The sequence below is a fragment of the Galleria mellonella genome, unplaced genomic scaffold (assembly GCF_026898425.1).
Source record: "Galleria mellonella isolate WM207_F2 unplaced genomic scaffold, CSIRO_AGI_GalMel_v1 utg143, whole genome shotgun sequence".
In the NCBI taxonomy this organism is placed as follows: domain Eukaryota; kingdom Metazoa; phylum Arthropoda; class Insecta; order Lepidoptera; family Pyralidae; genus Galleria; species Galleria mellonella.
Genome location: NW_026441997.1, coordinates 778,747 through 796,953, shown reverse-complemented (window position 1 = coordinate 796,953; position 18,207 = coordinate 778,747). Strand labels below are relative to the sequence as shown.

The 18,207-nt window shown below is 29.6% G+C and overlaps 1 protein-coding gene across 3 annotated transcripts; it reads left to right on the top strand.

Annotated features, from left to right (window-relative positions):
* Positions 1-421: 421 nt before the first annotated feature.
* LOC113516947 (uncharacterized) lies at positions 422-12,720 on the top strand. Of its 3 annotated transcripts, none has more exons than XM_026901455.3 (2): positions 422-750; positions 10,401-12,720. In XM_026901455.3, the coding sequence occupies exon 2, from the start codon at positions 10,469-10,471 to the stop codon at positions 12,524-12,526; it is 2,058 nt and encodes a 685-aa protein (XP_026757256.1). In that variant the 5' UTR covers positions 422-750; positions 10,401-10,468; the 3' UTR covers positions 12,527-12,720. The 3 variants fall into 3 exon arrangements, with proteins under 3 accessions (XP_026757256.1, XP_031763781.1, XP_031763780.1); XM_031907921.2 differs by lacking the exon at positions 422-750 and adding an exon at positions 2,287-2,356; XM_031907920.2 differs by lacking the exon at positions 422-750 and adding an exon at positions 7,752-7,904.
* Positions 12,721-18,207: the final 5,487 nt, after the last annotated feature.

The following is an 18,207-nucleotide window of genomic DNA, read 5'->3' as shown; positions in this document are numbered from 1 at the left end:
GTCGTCTAATTTCTGGGTAAAAATTGGTCAAAAAAATTTTTACAAGTAATTTTAGATATACAAGAATTTTCTCGTTGAAAATGTCGAGAGTAGTGCTCTCATTCACTATGGGTATAAGTGTGATATGGACATTAAACGTGATTTTAATCTTGTTCATGTTAATAAAAAAAAAAAATTCTTCATAGAATGTTCCTAAAATACGTGATTTATTAAAAATTTTACTTTATTTCTGTATGATTTATTGTTAATCGTTGGTAGGTATTTACTATACTTTATCAGCAGTTTGTTAGTAAAGTTAGTGCACGGGCGCGTCACCTATATTTAAATGTAAAGTAAGCATCTGTTGGTGTATCGTTCTGTGTACGGACACAAAGTTGTTCAATGTATGCGTGTGAGCTGTTATCGGTGCGCGAACGCAGCGGCAGCGGTCCGCGAGAATTCTGTAATGTGAACGCGACTGGCTTGTTTTAATTCGATGAAGTCAGCGCATTGTTAGAACGCTGAGTGCGATAGTAAATTGTACTAATTGAGCATGGCGCTGCCTGCTGACATAACAGTAGCCTCATCAATTTCTATGCAGTAGTAGCTATGTTGTACGCAGTCCACTTATTTTCCCAGTGAAGCAGGTGTACGATTCTATACGGGCTCGACGCTCAACTATCATTTAAAACTAGGTATATGTACAATGCGAATGTGTGTGTAAAGTGTCTACAAATAGTGCAAAAGGAGTTCGATGCAATGATCTCTGTTGTGAGTATAGATAATATTTTATTGTTAACTGTTTAAGTACATCACACAGACTCAAAAAGAGCTAGTAGGTGTTAAAGATTTTGAGGTTATGTTTAATATTGCTGAAGACGAAAATACTCCAACTAGGCACATTATATGTACAGATACATATCTAAATCTACCCGTGTCCAATTAATATCAATATATCACATGTCCCTTTTTATACTAGTCATAAGATTATTTGGCGCTTTATCAAAATATTTGTCTAAATAGTTTCAATGTTGTTGTTAGGCTAATGTTGTTGTTGTGAAACTATTGATGTAGGTACAGGTACGTAGTACTATTAGGTATTATAAAAAAATATTGCCTTATTCGTATATTGTTTAATTTTACCTACCTAGATAACAAAGATATTATATAAAATGTAAAGATACACATTGATCTAATTTAAACCCTTTGTTTCTTGTGGCGTGTATTTAGGTTCATACTGTTGTTAATTAGTACATCTGACATTGCTGTGTTAATGCGTTTATATTATAATAAGTACCTTTATGATAATATATGCAATATCTATATACTCGTAATATACAAAGACGGTGTATAAAAAACGTTATGTTTAAACTTAAGGTATATTAATAATGTATATTACTTATAACAGGTTATAAGTACTATACCTTCTATAGGTACTAGTTGTATCAATAATTTGTGACCGGGTCATATTCGTTGACTGTTATAAAAAGTTGTGTATGTATGTAGGTACTTTTCCATGACAATTGTTATAGCCGTTGCGGTAATAACAAACAAACACATCTATCTATATATATATATATATATTAGTAATGAGATGCCTATTACCTATTGTAAAAATGTTATATAAGTTGTTGTCATTACTTAGTACTTGTTTACATATGAAAGCGTATTAGTATTTTTAAAAAATGGGATATTAATTTAGCTGATTCTATAATAATTGTATTGTAATCAGTAGATTAGAAAAGTCAGTATATAAAATTGGGAAATTAATAATTAAAATATAATTATTATAGAATCAGTTAATTTCCCAATTTTCTAAACTGCTGATATTATGTATAATTGTGTAACTTGATCATAATGCCACCATAATGGTAAGTTTATTTACAATTTATAAGTATGCGCCTAACAAATCTTTTTTTAAAAGTCTTGCTGTTGATCATGATCTTACCTGATGAAGAAGTGATGATGTGGTCTAAAATGTAACTTGTTTTGTGGTTTGTTTCTTTGGTTTTATTGATAGAGAACGCCTTTAGGTGTCAAATGATCGCCATGTGTACTTTTATTATGTCAGTATAAGAAAGTAAAGGGAATAAGAGATTGATTATTAAAAAAACAATTAATTTATATATAGATTATCGAATGACCTTAACTTTGTTGTGTCGGAATATAACCAAAACTTTGGATTCATATGATCAAAATAGATAGGTTAGGAATAGGTACGATATTATTCATAAATGACTTCATTCTGATAAATTTGAAACATGAAACCTACTGAAAGTTGACGTAATATGGTATTAAGCAATTAAGTATTTTACCGTCAGTTGTGTTCTTGTGGCTTAACTCGACAGTTCATTTATCATACTTAGTAAGAAATTAGGTGAGTATGTGTGTAGTGTTACTATTATTTATAGCAAATATATCGCGAGATATTTTTTTAATGAATGATAATGAAATGGTAACGCCGCCTGTGCTGTGCTGTGCTGTATCTGTGTACACTGGCGGGGTACTAGTGAGGGATGATTGGTGAGGATGCAAAGGCAGGTCAGTTAGCCCATCGTGACGAATTCAACGATAAATTGGTTACGAGGGTTTCCAGGGGGAACCACGTGGTGTTTGACCTGATAGGGCATGTTAATAGTAATGGGGACTAATCTCCCCATTATTCACAATCCCTTCCCCTCAACATGAGATATTGCCACAATATTAGAAAATTTGGGAAAGGGACTGTTAGTAATGGGACCTAGTGGCCCCATGACTAGTAATGCACTCTATCAGGTTAACCTTCGCTTAGTCCCCCCCCCCCTCTTCCTCACGTAAAGCATCGTGTTCAATTCCTAGCGAATTTGTCACGATGAGCCAATTGACCTGATTTTGTCGTTAACTGTTTCATATTTCATCATCACGTGTACAAAACTCGATTTGCCTATTTATAAAAAGTTTATTTGTTGTAGGTTGGTGCTTCTCATGTCAATATAATAATTAAATTAAAGTAATAGAGACATTATATAAAGTAAACATCCTTATTAATATTACAAATATGAAAGTGAGTTCGTTTATCTCTTGGCGCCTTAACGGTTAAACCAATCGACATAACATTTGGCACTAGCATGGAGAAGGATATGGGCTACATTTTCTCCTACTCATGCGGACAAAGTCACGGACATAGCTAGTCAATTAGTAGATTATTATTATGTAATTAGTATCGTATTTTTAATGGGTGATAACGTAATGGTAGCCTGTGCTATCAGTATACGCTGGCGGGGCAGTGAGAGATGACAGATGCGGATGAAAGCAGAATTCAAATAAAATAAACTACGATAGTTTCCAAGGAATTAGTATAGTGTTACGTATAGAATGATAGCTAATTAGTAATAGGTACAGTCAATATGTTTGAAGATATTAAAATTGTTAATTAGTTGAAATAAACATTAAGATATGATGGTTAAAAAAATCGATAGGTACCTATAAAATAATGAAAGTCTGATAGTTGCTTCTTATAACTATAACAAATAAGATATTACGCAAATAGAGATGCCATACAATTATATCAATTGACTACAAGTGCATATAAAACTAGAATATTCTATGTTGTGAGGTATAGATAAGGTTTTAAAATGGCTTTTAAAATAAGCAAAATATTATTTTGATATATTCCAGGTTTATATAAAGATAAAGTTGGATGCAATACTTTTTGCAAGATGTAAAGACAGACAGAAGACAAACAAAAGTTTTGCCTTCTTTTGTTCCTATTAATCCCTTTTGTGTCCATTCATAAAAACTAAAACCATCTACAAACCTATTTTAACTGTTACTTGCTTAGTCACTTTCTTTTAAAATGGGAATTTAACACAAAAGAAAGAGAACATTTCAATAGTTTTATTAGAGGTTTGATATATTTATGAAATGAAATTAGTTTATTTACATTAAACAGTTTAAAATTATTATAAAAATCACGTGGTACTATTTTGGTACCTGTTTAATCGTCTTAAGCAATGTAGACATGCAAATATTTACATTTTATAACAAAAGCGAAAAACAAAATTATAATGCAATTATGTCTTTTAAATTTTCATTACATATTAAAAGTCTAGTTTATAAATAAGATAATTTATGAATAAGAGGGTAAGATTTTACATTAATTTTTTTCTAAAATATGTTCTATATACATCGTTTAATTACAATTTTATTATCTCACTGATATTATAAATTTATATATGTATTTGTTACTCAATCATGCTTAAACGGCTTAACCGATATGAATGAAATTTGGTACACGGGTACGTTTAAGTAATAAACATCTAAACATCCAAAAGTCCCAAACTATCACATATGTAATATTAGTAGGATAATTATTTAAAAAATCTATATCAAGTATGTAGGTACATACTTACGCGTACAAGTAAGTATTATATTTGTTATCAATATTTAAAGATGTTTGGATTAGATGAGATTCGATAATGGCATATTACCGTTCTTACATATCATCACCAATATAAGAAGAACACTCGAGCCCTCTTATCTTTGGTAATGAATCTATTTATCAAATAATATTTATTGTTATAACAAATATGTATATAATATAAATACTTATGACTATATAGATTATAACCATAAGTATAAAGAAGATTTTGTAAGCAGTTTTGTGTTTTTAGTGAAACCATATTATTATGAAGATTTCATCTCAGACAAGCACAATATCAAATCTTATCTGTCAATTTCCATTTAGTGAAGTATACAGAAAAAAAATCCAACCAGATTTACATTTACGGGAATGAAAGTATATATTATTTAGAGATAAATGTCCTGGTTACGATTGAAGAAATGAATCAATATTTATTTTTATACAATCCAATATACATTGTTGAAAGATCTATTAAACAAGCGAATATCTCTAAATAACAATTATGTATAACATAACTAGCTTTTTGCTCGCTGCTTCGTACACGTGTATTTCAGAAGTAGGAAAACTAATAAAATAGACTAATTCTAGATGACGTATCCAAAAAAAAAAAAAAATAGCTAATTGTTTTTAAAAAATTAGATCTTCAGAAACACAATAATGAATACCGTATTCAATTTGGTGCAGTAGTGTTTGCGTGACGCCCGGAATAAACGCAGACAAAATTTCTAAATGTTATTATTTTGGATTCCTTTGCTCCTATAAAATAATACCTACATTTTTTTTTTATTTTTTTACATGTATAGACGTCGTCTAGTTAAAATTTTATTATATTAGTAAGATAATGTTATACGAGCGTAATTTTAGTTAATTTTATACTTAGTCACCTATAATAGGACTATAGCTTTCCGAACAATACTTTAATAATAGTCTTATCAATTCAATATCTTGATATAACTGATAATTTAACAATTATCAGTTATATCAAGAAATAAATAGTAAAGATAATTTCTAACCTTGGTGTAATAATGAGGCAATTTTATTTTTAGGTCGTACAGTGTTAACAAAACTGTATCAAATTTAATGCGATAGTTTGTGTGATGATTGTTTTGGCATTTATCGTTTTTATTAAGAGCCTCAATATAAATTTATCTTAAATATCTCCTCTGTAAAGTCATTGGCTAGTTACAATTTCAATATTTGTATATTTTATAATAGATATTAGAAGTTTAAATATAAAATAAGATTTAAATTATTGTCATTTATAAATTTAACTTTTTACTAAAAGTACATACTACTAATCACTATCAAATAGTCCACTAGTATAAAGAAAAAATAAAGATGTAAATGAAATAAAAATCGATGAATTCCATACCGTTGTATTTTTTTAGTTTCAGCATCTAAACTTTGATTGATTATTAGCGAAGGTACATGTTTTTTCTGTTTAATATTGTATAAAAGTATATTAATTGATTGTTTTCTTCAATGATTGTCATCCAAATTTTAATCTTTAGTTGATTTTTGACCGAACCCTTATCTCTCTATCTAAAAAGCAATAAACACTTTAAAAAAGAAGTTAATAAGAAATTATTCAGTTCCGTGTTAAAACTATTTATTGCTATAATATGTTTGCGTATACACACTACATTGTAATTGACTCGGACGAGTAATGCCCCTGACATTGTTGACCTATCGTCGTTGAGTTTCAAAAGACATCACTATTAATCGATGATACTATTACGATTATTAATTAATTTGTTCTTATCACTTATAGTAAACATATATTTATGTAAACGACTTAATGTAAAAACATAAGTACTTATTTTCTAATTTTTATTCAAATTTCAATAATCATTTGCAAATAAGAATGAATTTAAAATAGAACTTTTATAAAATTTATATAAAGATCTCGGTTCAGCGAATGGATCTCCAGTCTACTGGAATATTAGAATGTCACGCCTTATTATGAGCTTATTAATGAAACGACTGACCTATGTCTTTTAGTGCAGTAATAGTATTTATACACGTGAGCTGTCGACCCGTGACGTACAAGGCTACGGTATCTTTCCTGTACTTCCATGCCGCAATCATTTGATTATCACTGAACTGAACGAGTATCGATATAGGAGAATAACGATCGAGTAGCCTCTCCTCCCGTCCCTCGTCTCCATATTTGCTACGTCATAGTTATCGTGGACTCCGCGTAATTGTGACGTCACGGTTTCAGAGGGATTATGACGTCATAGTTAGTAACGCATGCGTAAATTCTCTTCATCTAATTTTAGATGGCGCGTTTCTGCCATAATTATAAGTATGTAAATTAATTGAACAAAAATGTTATTAAATATTAAAAAGAGCAAATAAACTGTAAAATTAGAAGACAATAAATGTGTAGTAGTTAGTATGTATGTTGACAAATTGTAATAAAATAATGAAAATTAAAATATTAAATCAAGAAATGTTAATTTTAAATATTGTACACTGCATCTATATTCGGTGTAATAGTGTCCTTACAAACGATTTGTATGCGTACATCTTCATAGAAATGGGGTTATTGCGGCTACTAAGGATAGATAAAGTTAGAAAGATAAACATAGTTTCCGCATTCCAAATACCTTCTTAGATGAATAACGTCAGATAGACGGTATATATTTGTAGATGTTTGAGTTTTGTTAGCCAATTATAATATTAATATGCTATAAGATTTTTATAAAGTTGTTATTGAAAATTTGGATTTCAATAGAAAAAAAAAAAAAAACTTTTGAATTAAAATATGAAGTGATAAAGTATGGTGTAAAACTATTAGTTTTGTACTAATTAGGTTACGTTATGTTATATGCAACGTATTCTCTGATTAACGTCTTAATCCATTATCAAAGTATTTTTACGTCATTATAAATATTTAAAAGTGTTCAATTATTATTAATTATTTTGGTATGCTTCAGTATGAAACCTGAACATTGATATATCTACATGAAGAGATTGATTATTATTATGACATTTGACAAACTGAAACCAATTTTATTTTATAAATCTGTTACTTTCTCTAATATTTTCATATATTTACTACTAAAAATGTTCTAAGTAATGATTAGGTATTTTTTATATTTTTATTAAAGGGACGATTGTTCTTAGTTAGGCACGTTAAAAACCCACTCATAATAAATTATAATATCTAAAATATACCATATTGTTTTTATTATTATCTTGTCACGACATCTCATGATTCTGAAGTTAAACATAAAGATTATATCCCTAATCCTGTTGTGGAGCATTTCAGGAGCACCATTACACCCTTCCATAATTAAATCGTTTGTCGGCCTATTCCCTATTTTACGCGCCCGCTAACAGATGTCGTGAAAGCTCTTACACCGTTTGACAGCTAACATGGCGCTCCGCGCAGTCGCTGCGATAACCACGCAAAACAAGTGAAACTGTGACTACTAAATTGATTTCTTTAAAAATACAACAAGGCCTATATAGTGATACCAGTCTCAGGTGAACATGAAGTCCACATCGAATTCAGGTACTTCTTATTTGTAGGTAGTGTATAATTTAACACTTGACATCTTTGTGCTTAATAAAGTATTGATTGATTAGAGATTGGTGTCAAATAACTACGTAACTTCACTTTTATATTCATGTCGTATTTATAAGTTGTTGACCTATATGACTGTGTATACAGTAAATATTTTGACTTATAGAAAGATAATAGCTAAAAACGGAAAATTATCTTTATGATTACGCAATAACACACAGTTGGAATGGTGCATGTTGGTTACTGCATTCGTTGCCTAGCAACCACGAACTGTTCATATATTAGAGGGGACACAGCGCACGTGCTCATATTAGAGAATAGAATACAATGAAATTGTTAGCTCGTGATTGTGAGTTTGAGGCTTATTTATAGTAACCGAAAGGATAATTTCCTTTTTATATTTATTGATGATATTATGGATTTTTATTTATAAAATTGTTTAATTATCTATTTAATGTTTATATCTTTCAATTGAAATTGAGTATCAAAGGTCTTAGGTGCATTCTTTCCTTACATATATTTCTTATTCCGTCCACTTTATTAATTTTAAACTCGTACACGGGTTTTGTCGATACGTGATATATATTTAACTTCTTTCACAAATATTTAAATCTAATTGTTAATGAATATTTAGTTTGTTAGTTATTTTGTTTAATGTTAATGTTTTTAATATTATGTAAAAAATTATAGTAATGAATTTCAACTGAATAATTAAAAGATTTGTTTTGTTAACAAATTGACTTACTTAATTATGTAATTATTTTTATACCTACTTACAAATTTGCAATCCTCTTTGTGAGAAATAGTTGTTTGCAGTGGCGTAACAATAGGGTAGCAGAGTAGGCAAAATGCCATAGGCCCCCGGCCTGAGAGATCCCTGGTCGAGAGGTGGTGAGCATGGCAAGATCTAATCTAATAAATCTAATACATATTTATTAAAGAATTTGCAAACAAAATTTAATTACTCTAAAGAATATACATGAATTATACAAATAAACAATCAGGATAAAGGTACACTACTTGACTATTCTATCTATCGATAATTCTTTGATTCTAAGGAAGAGTTCCTATCTAATGAATTTTCCATGTGCCTCAGATGATATCGTTACGCCAATGCTTATTTGTAGTGGTTTAAGTGATAATTTGAAAACAAACATGTAAAGCAAAAGTGTAAATTTATGGTATAGACAGACGTTGTATCTATATTTCAAATGCAATCAATAGTTACACCATAGATAAGTATATAAATGTGCGGTATGTATAACTTCACACTATTCTAGTTTAAATAAAATAATAACACATTTTATTTTATACTGGTGAACCGCCTCGGCTTTTTTCGGTGTTTTTACAATAAAATACTGCCAATAATATCCAAATTATATTCATTGTTAATGTAGCTTTCTAAAGATGAAAGAATTTTTAAAATCAGTGAATAATTTTTGAGTTTATTCATTACAAACAAAAAATCAAATCTTTCCACTTTTTAGTATTGCTTTAAATGACTACGACTTGGGTAGATACGATTCCTTAAAACTTGTGTATATTATAATTTTTATAAAAAAATTTAATTTAAATTTGTGAAAAGTACTTATAAAGTACTTATTTACTTATTAAGTAAAAATAGTAATATATTAATTATAAATAATTATTAATAATAATTGCTGTAATAATTATTAGTAATTAATTAATAAAAATTTCTTTAGTATATTAAAATAAAAATAAAATGCCGTATTAGTGGGCATACAATAAACGTAATGTATATTTACATTCACAAGGAATGTATCACCTGGTTTAAAAAGAAGTCCCTTTATATATAAGACCTACAGACTAATACGTAAGCCTTTTGTGATGTTTGGTTTTATAAATAATTTATGCGCAATATAAATTATAAATGTAGCAAGCGATTAATATAAGTTCAGTTATTCCATAAACATACCGATGTTTTTATTGTCAAGTAACGTTACGTTGCGACTATGCACTTATTAAATATTCGTCTTTATTTTTATGATTTTACTATTTATGTAATTATGGGTATACGAGATATTGGATGTATATAATATTATATAGAGAACCTACCAGAGGGAGACTTTGTACAAAAGTCGATTGCTTGGGTACGTCTGTCCCATTCGTGTTTTTATCGTAAAGCAGTTGTATTTGCATGACTGTGTTTCGGTTTGAAGGGTGGGATATAGCGTGAATTTACAGGGTACAGAGGAATAACATCTGAGTCCTCAGGAATGGCAACGCCTGGGGAGTATCATGGGTGAAACAGTATACTCTGTTATGTATACTGCTCATGTATATAGGCGACGGTAACCACTTTCCTTTAGATGGGCCATCAGCTTGTTTGTCATTGTAAGTTGTATAAAAAAAAGAACCTGATGGTTAATAAATAATATAATAATTAAATAATATAAAATAAAATTTATGTTTGTAACATTTGTATTTAACTATTTTAATAATTTTTATTACTTTTTGTTACAGGTATCAATAATTTTTCCAGATTATGGGCCACTGAAAAGGTATAAATATTAAGTTATTAAATATCGGACATGGATCCAATACTAGAAAATGAATCTGCAACAACGGATACTCCTTCAAAATATGGGAAGAAACATAAACACAAAAAGAAAAAAGGTGATGCACAAAAAGATTGTCAAACAGTTGTTGGAGGGAAAAAGAAGTTTGTTGTTACAACCTTATCGACATCAGACGATAAAGATGTTCCATCTACTAGTATAGCGTCAAATAACGTGCATACTGTACATTTTGGAACTCGTGGTGTCGAATCACAAAGACCTCACATAAGGTCTATTTTCAAAGATAGATCTGCTCAATCATCAAGACCATCAAGTACTGAAAGAGATTCCACTGAAACAAAAGAGTATGAAACTTTTCATGGAACGTCATCTAGTCCACGTAGCTCTATTTTTGACATATTTCGATTAAGAAGAAAAAGTGATGCAAAAAAATACCAGTCTAAACCTATAAAACAAACGGAAACTCAAGAAGCTCCAGCAGAGGAACAGAGTACTAGTGAATCAAAAGATTCTCATAAGAAGTATTATCATACAGTAACAGGAGTTTCAACTCGAAAATCTAGTCCTATTACAAGGATAATGGATATTTTTATTAAGACAAAGCCCCAAACTGAAAATAACCAGCCTACATCTGATCAAGTAAAAAAGAAAAATCGTCGATCTTCCATAGAGACTACATCTCCTACTTATCACAAAAATTCATATGCATTATGGGACCCCACACAAGCAAAACAATTATTTAGAGAAGTTAGGGGTCTTCCTAAATACGATCCTTATTTGTCAATAGTTCAAATATCAATCGGAGGTAGGGATAAAACTATATTATTGTTGAATTTTTTTAAGTACCACAAATGTTATGAAATTTTGCCCAAATCAGCTAAAGTCATTATATTTGATACTCAATTTTTAGTAAGAAAGACATTTCCTACGTTAATTTCACATGGCATTCGATCTGCCCCACTTTGGGATGCTAATAAAAAATTACTCGTCGGTATGATTACAGTAACTGATTTTATACGTATACTTCTGCATCTTGATGCTGAAAATTTATCAGTGGAGGATTTAGAGCGACATACGCTACATAACTGGAGAAAAATATTGCGATCAACTAGAAAAAATCTATGTAGCGTAGGTCCCGATCAATCTTTACATGATGCTATAAATTTACTCAATAAAAATCGTATTCACCGTCTTTTAATGATAGACCCACAGTCTGGTGATGTATTGTACATACTATCTCATAAGAGAATTTTAAGATTTCTATTTGTGTATCTAAATGAATTTCCAGAATTAACATTCTTTCACAAAAAATTATCAGATTTAAAAATCGGTACATACGATGAGATTGTATCTGTGACAGATAATACTACTATTAAAACAGCATTTCAATTATTGCTAGATAAAGATATTTCAGCTTTACCAGTTTTAGATAATAATGGTATTCTTATTGATGTCTACGCTAAATATGAGGTATTGAATTTAGTAAGTGAAAAGCTTTACGCAAATTTGTCTTTGACTATTGGTGAAGTAAGAAACAAGAAAAAAGACTGGGAAGAAAAGTTACAAAAATGTCTTTCGAGTATTACTTTATATGAGGCCTTAGAAGTTATAGTTAGAACTGAGAGTCATCGATTATTATTAGTAAATAAGGAAGATAAACTTGTAGGGATTGTTTCCTTGTCAGATATTTTAGTATATTTAAATAGAATAATACCAACTGAGAAAAAGGCATCGACGTTACAAGAAATCTTTAAGCCACTTGAAGAAAATAAAGTAGCTGAATCGCCAAGAGAAACGGAGAACGAAGTAATAACAATTGATGTACCAAATATAAAAGTAGATAAGAGCAATGTACCTGAAACTGATGAAATAACTTCTGAATCAAATAATGATGTAAATATTGTATCAAACCAAAATATTAATAATGAAATTAATGAATTGGAAAATATTGATGTGAATGTAAATGATAGGAAATTAGGTGAAAGCGTGGATGATAATTTGAGTATAGATCCTGCCATAGTCCCTTCTGCGACGGATGAAGACACTGATAAAGATATTGTGAATAATTAGATCAATTTTTAATCCAAAGAAATTGTGATAGGTGAAATCGCCGAATCCGTATATTAATCTCAAATATGCTTTCGCTTTTATTGATATTGTAATTTAACATCGTTAATAGTGCATCAAATACCACGTGATTGCCTTATTCATTATTTAACTCATAATTAAACGTTGCTGAAACTCAATAAAATATTTTAGCAGCATATTGTAGTTTTTCTTAAAAATTAATTTCATTACTCAGAATTTTTTTAAGTTTTATATTGAAGTTTGGTAATATATACATTATCTGTCAATTACTAATAAAAATTAAATTTTTATTAATTTAACATGTTAATTATTTAACAGATAGTTTTTATGTTATGTTGTGGAAAGTACTGATAGAACGAGGTTGATAGTGACGTATTTTTAATTTCAGTTGATTAACAGTTGACTTACAACTGACTCGCAACTGACTTGTATCTGTTGCGACTTTGTTAACAGATAAAAATAATTTTATATATTAAATTACAAACAAAGGAAATTAAAATACACAATTGGGAATTAACACGATAACAAAATAATAATAATCCAGTACGTACAGTGTTAAATTAGAAATTGTTAAAATTATTACCAAATTATAAACAATTTTCTTACTGCACTGCACTTACTGGGTTAATCTGTCACCCTACCATCTTTATCTTTATTTTCTTTGTTTGTTATTTAGTACATAAGACCATTTTTTTCTGTTAATAGAGTCAGTTACAAGTCACAGTTGTAAGTCAATAGTTAATCAAATGAAATATACGTCACTATCAACCTCGTCGTATTATTTCATCTCGCAATATACTATTTGTCTTATAATTAAATTCTATTCAAATTTTTAATTGCGTTTTTAATATGAAATTTTAAAATTTCAGGAATACTTTAATAATGTATAATTAACGTTATGTACTTTTTTACTTAATAAACAGTAATATGCGGATTTCATAACTGGACGTTTTTTAAATTATTTTTAAAATATACAAAAACAGTAAATTTATCGCACTTACATTAATATTATTGAAAATATTATGATCTGTACCCAGTAAGTTTACGCTAGATATTTTATCTTTCAGTATGAAACTAAGTCATGCAAGTGTACTTATTGGGTAGAAGAAATAGAATTAGACATGGTTTTACCTATTTAAATGATGTATAAAGTATATTTTTGATTAGTCCACAGATATACTTTTTTCTAGTTACTAAGAAATTGATTAATTTCCTTGATTGAATACCCAACAGAATAAAAATAATAGATACCAGATTTTTTTAATTGTTTAATTAAATTTAGTAAGTATGTGATGGTATTATTATTTTTTTTTCTCCAAAATTCACATCTGCCCTTTTAAAGAGGGGAAATGGCAAACTAATTCCCGGTAGAAGTACAGTGGGCCGGGGTTCAGGGACCCAAGGAAAGAAACAATCGTAATATGCAGGCAGTATCCAACAGCACTGCTTTCTCCATCTTTCCCTGAAGATAGCTGCCTTGGAATCAAAACGATCTGAGGTGTTGTACTAGACTTGTTATTATTTAACGCGATGGTGAGTATTATTTTCTTTATGACATGAGCATATAAGAATACGGCTTACCTGATGATAAGTAGTTATCGATATCTATAGATAGCCAACATTAGAGAAATTGCAGGCTTTTAAGAAGGAATATGCTATTTTCTTGAAGGTTTCAATATTGTATCTGTTCGAAAATACCGCTGCTGGGAGTTGGTTTTTTACTTTGGTTGTGGGTAGAAGTAAAAGTTTACTAAAATACATAGTAGAGAAAATTAAATAATTAAATTAAAATATCTACTTAATCTAAGACAAGAAAAAGTGCTCAATATATTACATTTATATTAAGCAGTTTGTTGTTTTATTAAACAATTACAAGATGAATATATCTATAAAAACTACTCTTGACACAGCTATTAATCGTGTTAATTTGCTAAAATTTATTCATTTTAGTACCTAGTTCTTAGACTCAAAGTATTTTTTACGATGTTTTGTCGTGGATTTATTTAAAGTTTATGTATGTGTATATGCTTCATCAGAAAAAAAATCTGGTCGGGTGTGGTCTGTTGAACAAGAGCATAGCACAGCTATAAAACCTGTTAAGTAAACACGCAAGGACATTCGGGTAACTTGTGATAAAAATAAAATATTTTAAAATTTGCATACAACAACTTATTAATACGTGTATAAATGTTAAAGAGACTATTTGTCTATATTAATATTACAAAGACGAAAGATTTGACTGTTTGCTTGTAATGGATAAATTTAAAAACTACTAACTAATTTAAAGAATTCTTTTACCTAGAAAGCTATATTATCGGCGATTAACATTAACTATATGTTTTCGAAAATCTTATTTATCTATGCGAAGCTGGACCGGATCGCTAGTTTATTATATCTTAGCGCCTTAACGGTTCAAATAAGAATGAAACAATTCGCGAAATTTGTTTTGCATGTATTATTTAATATAGAGAAGCACGTAGGTTCCTTTTTTACAAAACTAGTTTTGGTTTATAAAATAGGTTTGATAGCTAAGTAGATGATTTCTTGTAATGTAATGTATGAATAAATTACACTTGGGTATATATATATATATATATATATATATATATATATATATATTATATATATATATTCTGGCATTGTTTTTTTTACAATAATTAATTATAATGGTAACCCCGCTTGTACTAACGGTATACGCTGCCGAGGTAACAGTGAAAGATGATAGGTGAGAATGAAAAGGCAGATCAGTTAGCCCACTTATTCTTAGATTATTTCCATGGGGGACTAATATACGTAGAGGTTGATCTATCAGAGTATATTGCTAGCGATGGGACTGGTAGTCCGCATTACTAACAATTCCTTAAAAATGTAAAAAATTGTTAAAGATGTTTGTATGTTTTTTTATGTTTGTTACCTCATAATTCCGTCAGATCTAAACCAATTTGGAATTTTTTTTTATCTGAAAGGATATTCTTACAGATCCGTCCCATAGAAATTTTGTTAAAATAGGTACGGTAGTTTAGGTTCTAGATCAAAATAACTAGCTTTGTCACATTTCAACTCGATTTTTTTTTGCGGGACACAATCTTTAGTTATTTTATTTGATCTTACCTAAACAATCTAATTAAAATTTTAAACATTTCTTACATAAAGGAATCAGATTGTGGTCATATTATACAAAGGATGGGGTTTACCGTACGTGCCGTTTACGTGGGCAAAAGTTACAGGGTTATTGAATATTGTGCATTTATAAAAAATTTTGGATGCTTATTACTGAATTAGAGTTAAACAATTGAATGAATGTAATGAATATAGAGACCATCTGGCTTAATATATAGGATACTTTTTAATAGCGATTCAGGCAAACAAAGTCTCCAAGATGCGCCTACTTAAAAATGAAAAGAATGCGGTCCTCAGACGTTACATCAACATACATATATATTATTATACGCATAATAAATACACGAATTATACATAATTTATGTAAGACGATATATAATAGTATCGGCTAGAGACGAGACAAGATAAAATTAATTCACGGCCAAAAGTAAGAGATCAGCACGACCTTGGGCCGAAGTGGTTTGTTCCGGGTCCACTGCTCCACCAGACCGGTCGCGGCGTCGCGTCTCCCACTGTTGCACTTGGTTTGCAACGCTGCAATGTCGTATTATAGAATTGATACAATTACGTCTTTTATGTAGCTTCTGCTTACCCTGAAGGATAATAACAATATTTTGATAATTCTATAAATAAAATTACTTGGGTTTGTTGATAAGACTATCACTTGAAAATTGACGGTTCGACCAATTAGTCTAAGTTTTTAAATGGTCGTAATGGATCAGTTAATGTATAAAGGGACAGAAAACATCTGTCAGTTCGGTTTGTAATAACTAAGATTGGCAATAATAATCGTACTAATATTACAAAAGTTTCTAAAAATGTTAATGACTGACGTTTTATATTGATAGATTCTAAGTCATGTTGATTTAGTAATATAAGTTGAAACTAGTAAGAATAGTTCTACCTCCAACAAAATAACTTCTCACTTTTTATCAGCGTTCTATATTAAACAGTAAAATCGAATACTTATAATGCTACTGACGTGTCTATTTGTCACTGTATTTCACCGAAACCATTTGAACTTGAAAAGTTACATGTAACATATTATCCTCCATTAAAAAAACTTTTACACTAAAGTATAATACTAGTTAGTTTTCTCGATAAGAAATTATCTCATGATCACATGCCTTTATTAGAATTAGGTAAAATACTCTTTAGAAGATGAAATGTTAAATGAAAATTTATAGGTACTAAATTAGATTCACTATCTACAGTATTAACTGATTCTAATATCTCGGATAAAGACGTGTACACATGAAATCTTTGGTGTGCACTGGTACCAAATTTTAATTGTCACATTACATCACGTTAGATTTTAAACACAATATATAGTAGATATATACATACAGTATCTATGGTTTTGCTATGTAACATATATGTGAAATATGTTACCTAAATAAAATCAAAGTAAATAGCATTCAGTACACACTACAATGTAATCTGTTTAGTAATGTTAGTAGTATTCATAACTTATAAGATTCAAATTATTACGTTTGACGTTATTTTGATACATATAGACCTGTTAAGGTATATATGTATCGTGAGAAGTTTAGATGTCATTTGCTAGCAATTGATTTTATGAGATCAATCTATACGCTCCCGGTAACCATCGTGTTTAATTCCTAGCGAATGTGCCACGATTGGTTAACTAACTTGTCTGCTTGGGGAGTAAGTAATTGTTAGTAATGGGGTCGAACAACCCTGTTGCTAGCAATATATTATATCAGGTTGACCTTTTCGCGATTCTTCCTGGAAACTATCGTGATTAATTCTAGTGGCTGGCCAACGTAAACAAGTAGCGTAGTACAATATATTAGGTGACAATACAAATAGGCGGGCTTACCATTCCATTCTCACTCATTAAAAAAAAATTGCCCTGACTTACATATATGCTATTCATAGTTTCATCCTCTATTGATACCCCTTAATGTCACGAGAAGTAGCAGAAGTATAATATATCGTTAGCATAGGCGGGTGCAGTATTCTATCTTAATACACCGAAAAAAAGGAAAAAAGGTATGTGTAATATTGTATATTATTTATAAGTAGAGTTCAGGTGAGTTCTCTCTCTAATACTTTATAATAGATTTTCTATATGTGTATTCTTAAACCAACACAATAGGTAGGTACTTATCTCAGAAAGTGAAATTGAACATTTTTTATACTGACCATATTGGAAACCATACTCGCTCACGCCTAATTAGGCGATTGACGCTTGATTGTTTTTGTTTATTTTTTTATTACAAAAACTAATATAGTGATAAAAGAAACATTTTTTTTTTATTAATAAAATAAATAAACACATAATGAGCAAGCAGAAGAAGAAAAAAACATCTAACAAACATCTTGGTCAGTTACTTTAAAATAAATAGTTCATAACAATATTTGCAATGTTTACGTAATGTATTAGGTACATATAAAATCGATAATATCTCTCAGGGGAGTTTGCATTATATAATCCGATAATCCCGCTAATATTCCGGTTTTGACAGTTTCATATAGGCACGCAGCTATGAATTAGACAGCAAAATATGAGGATAACT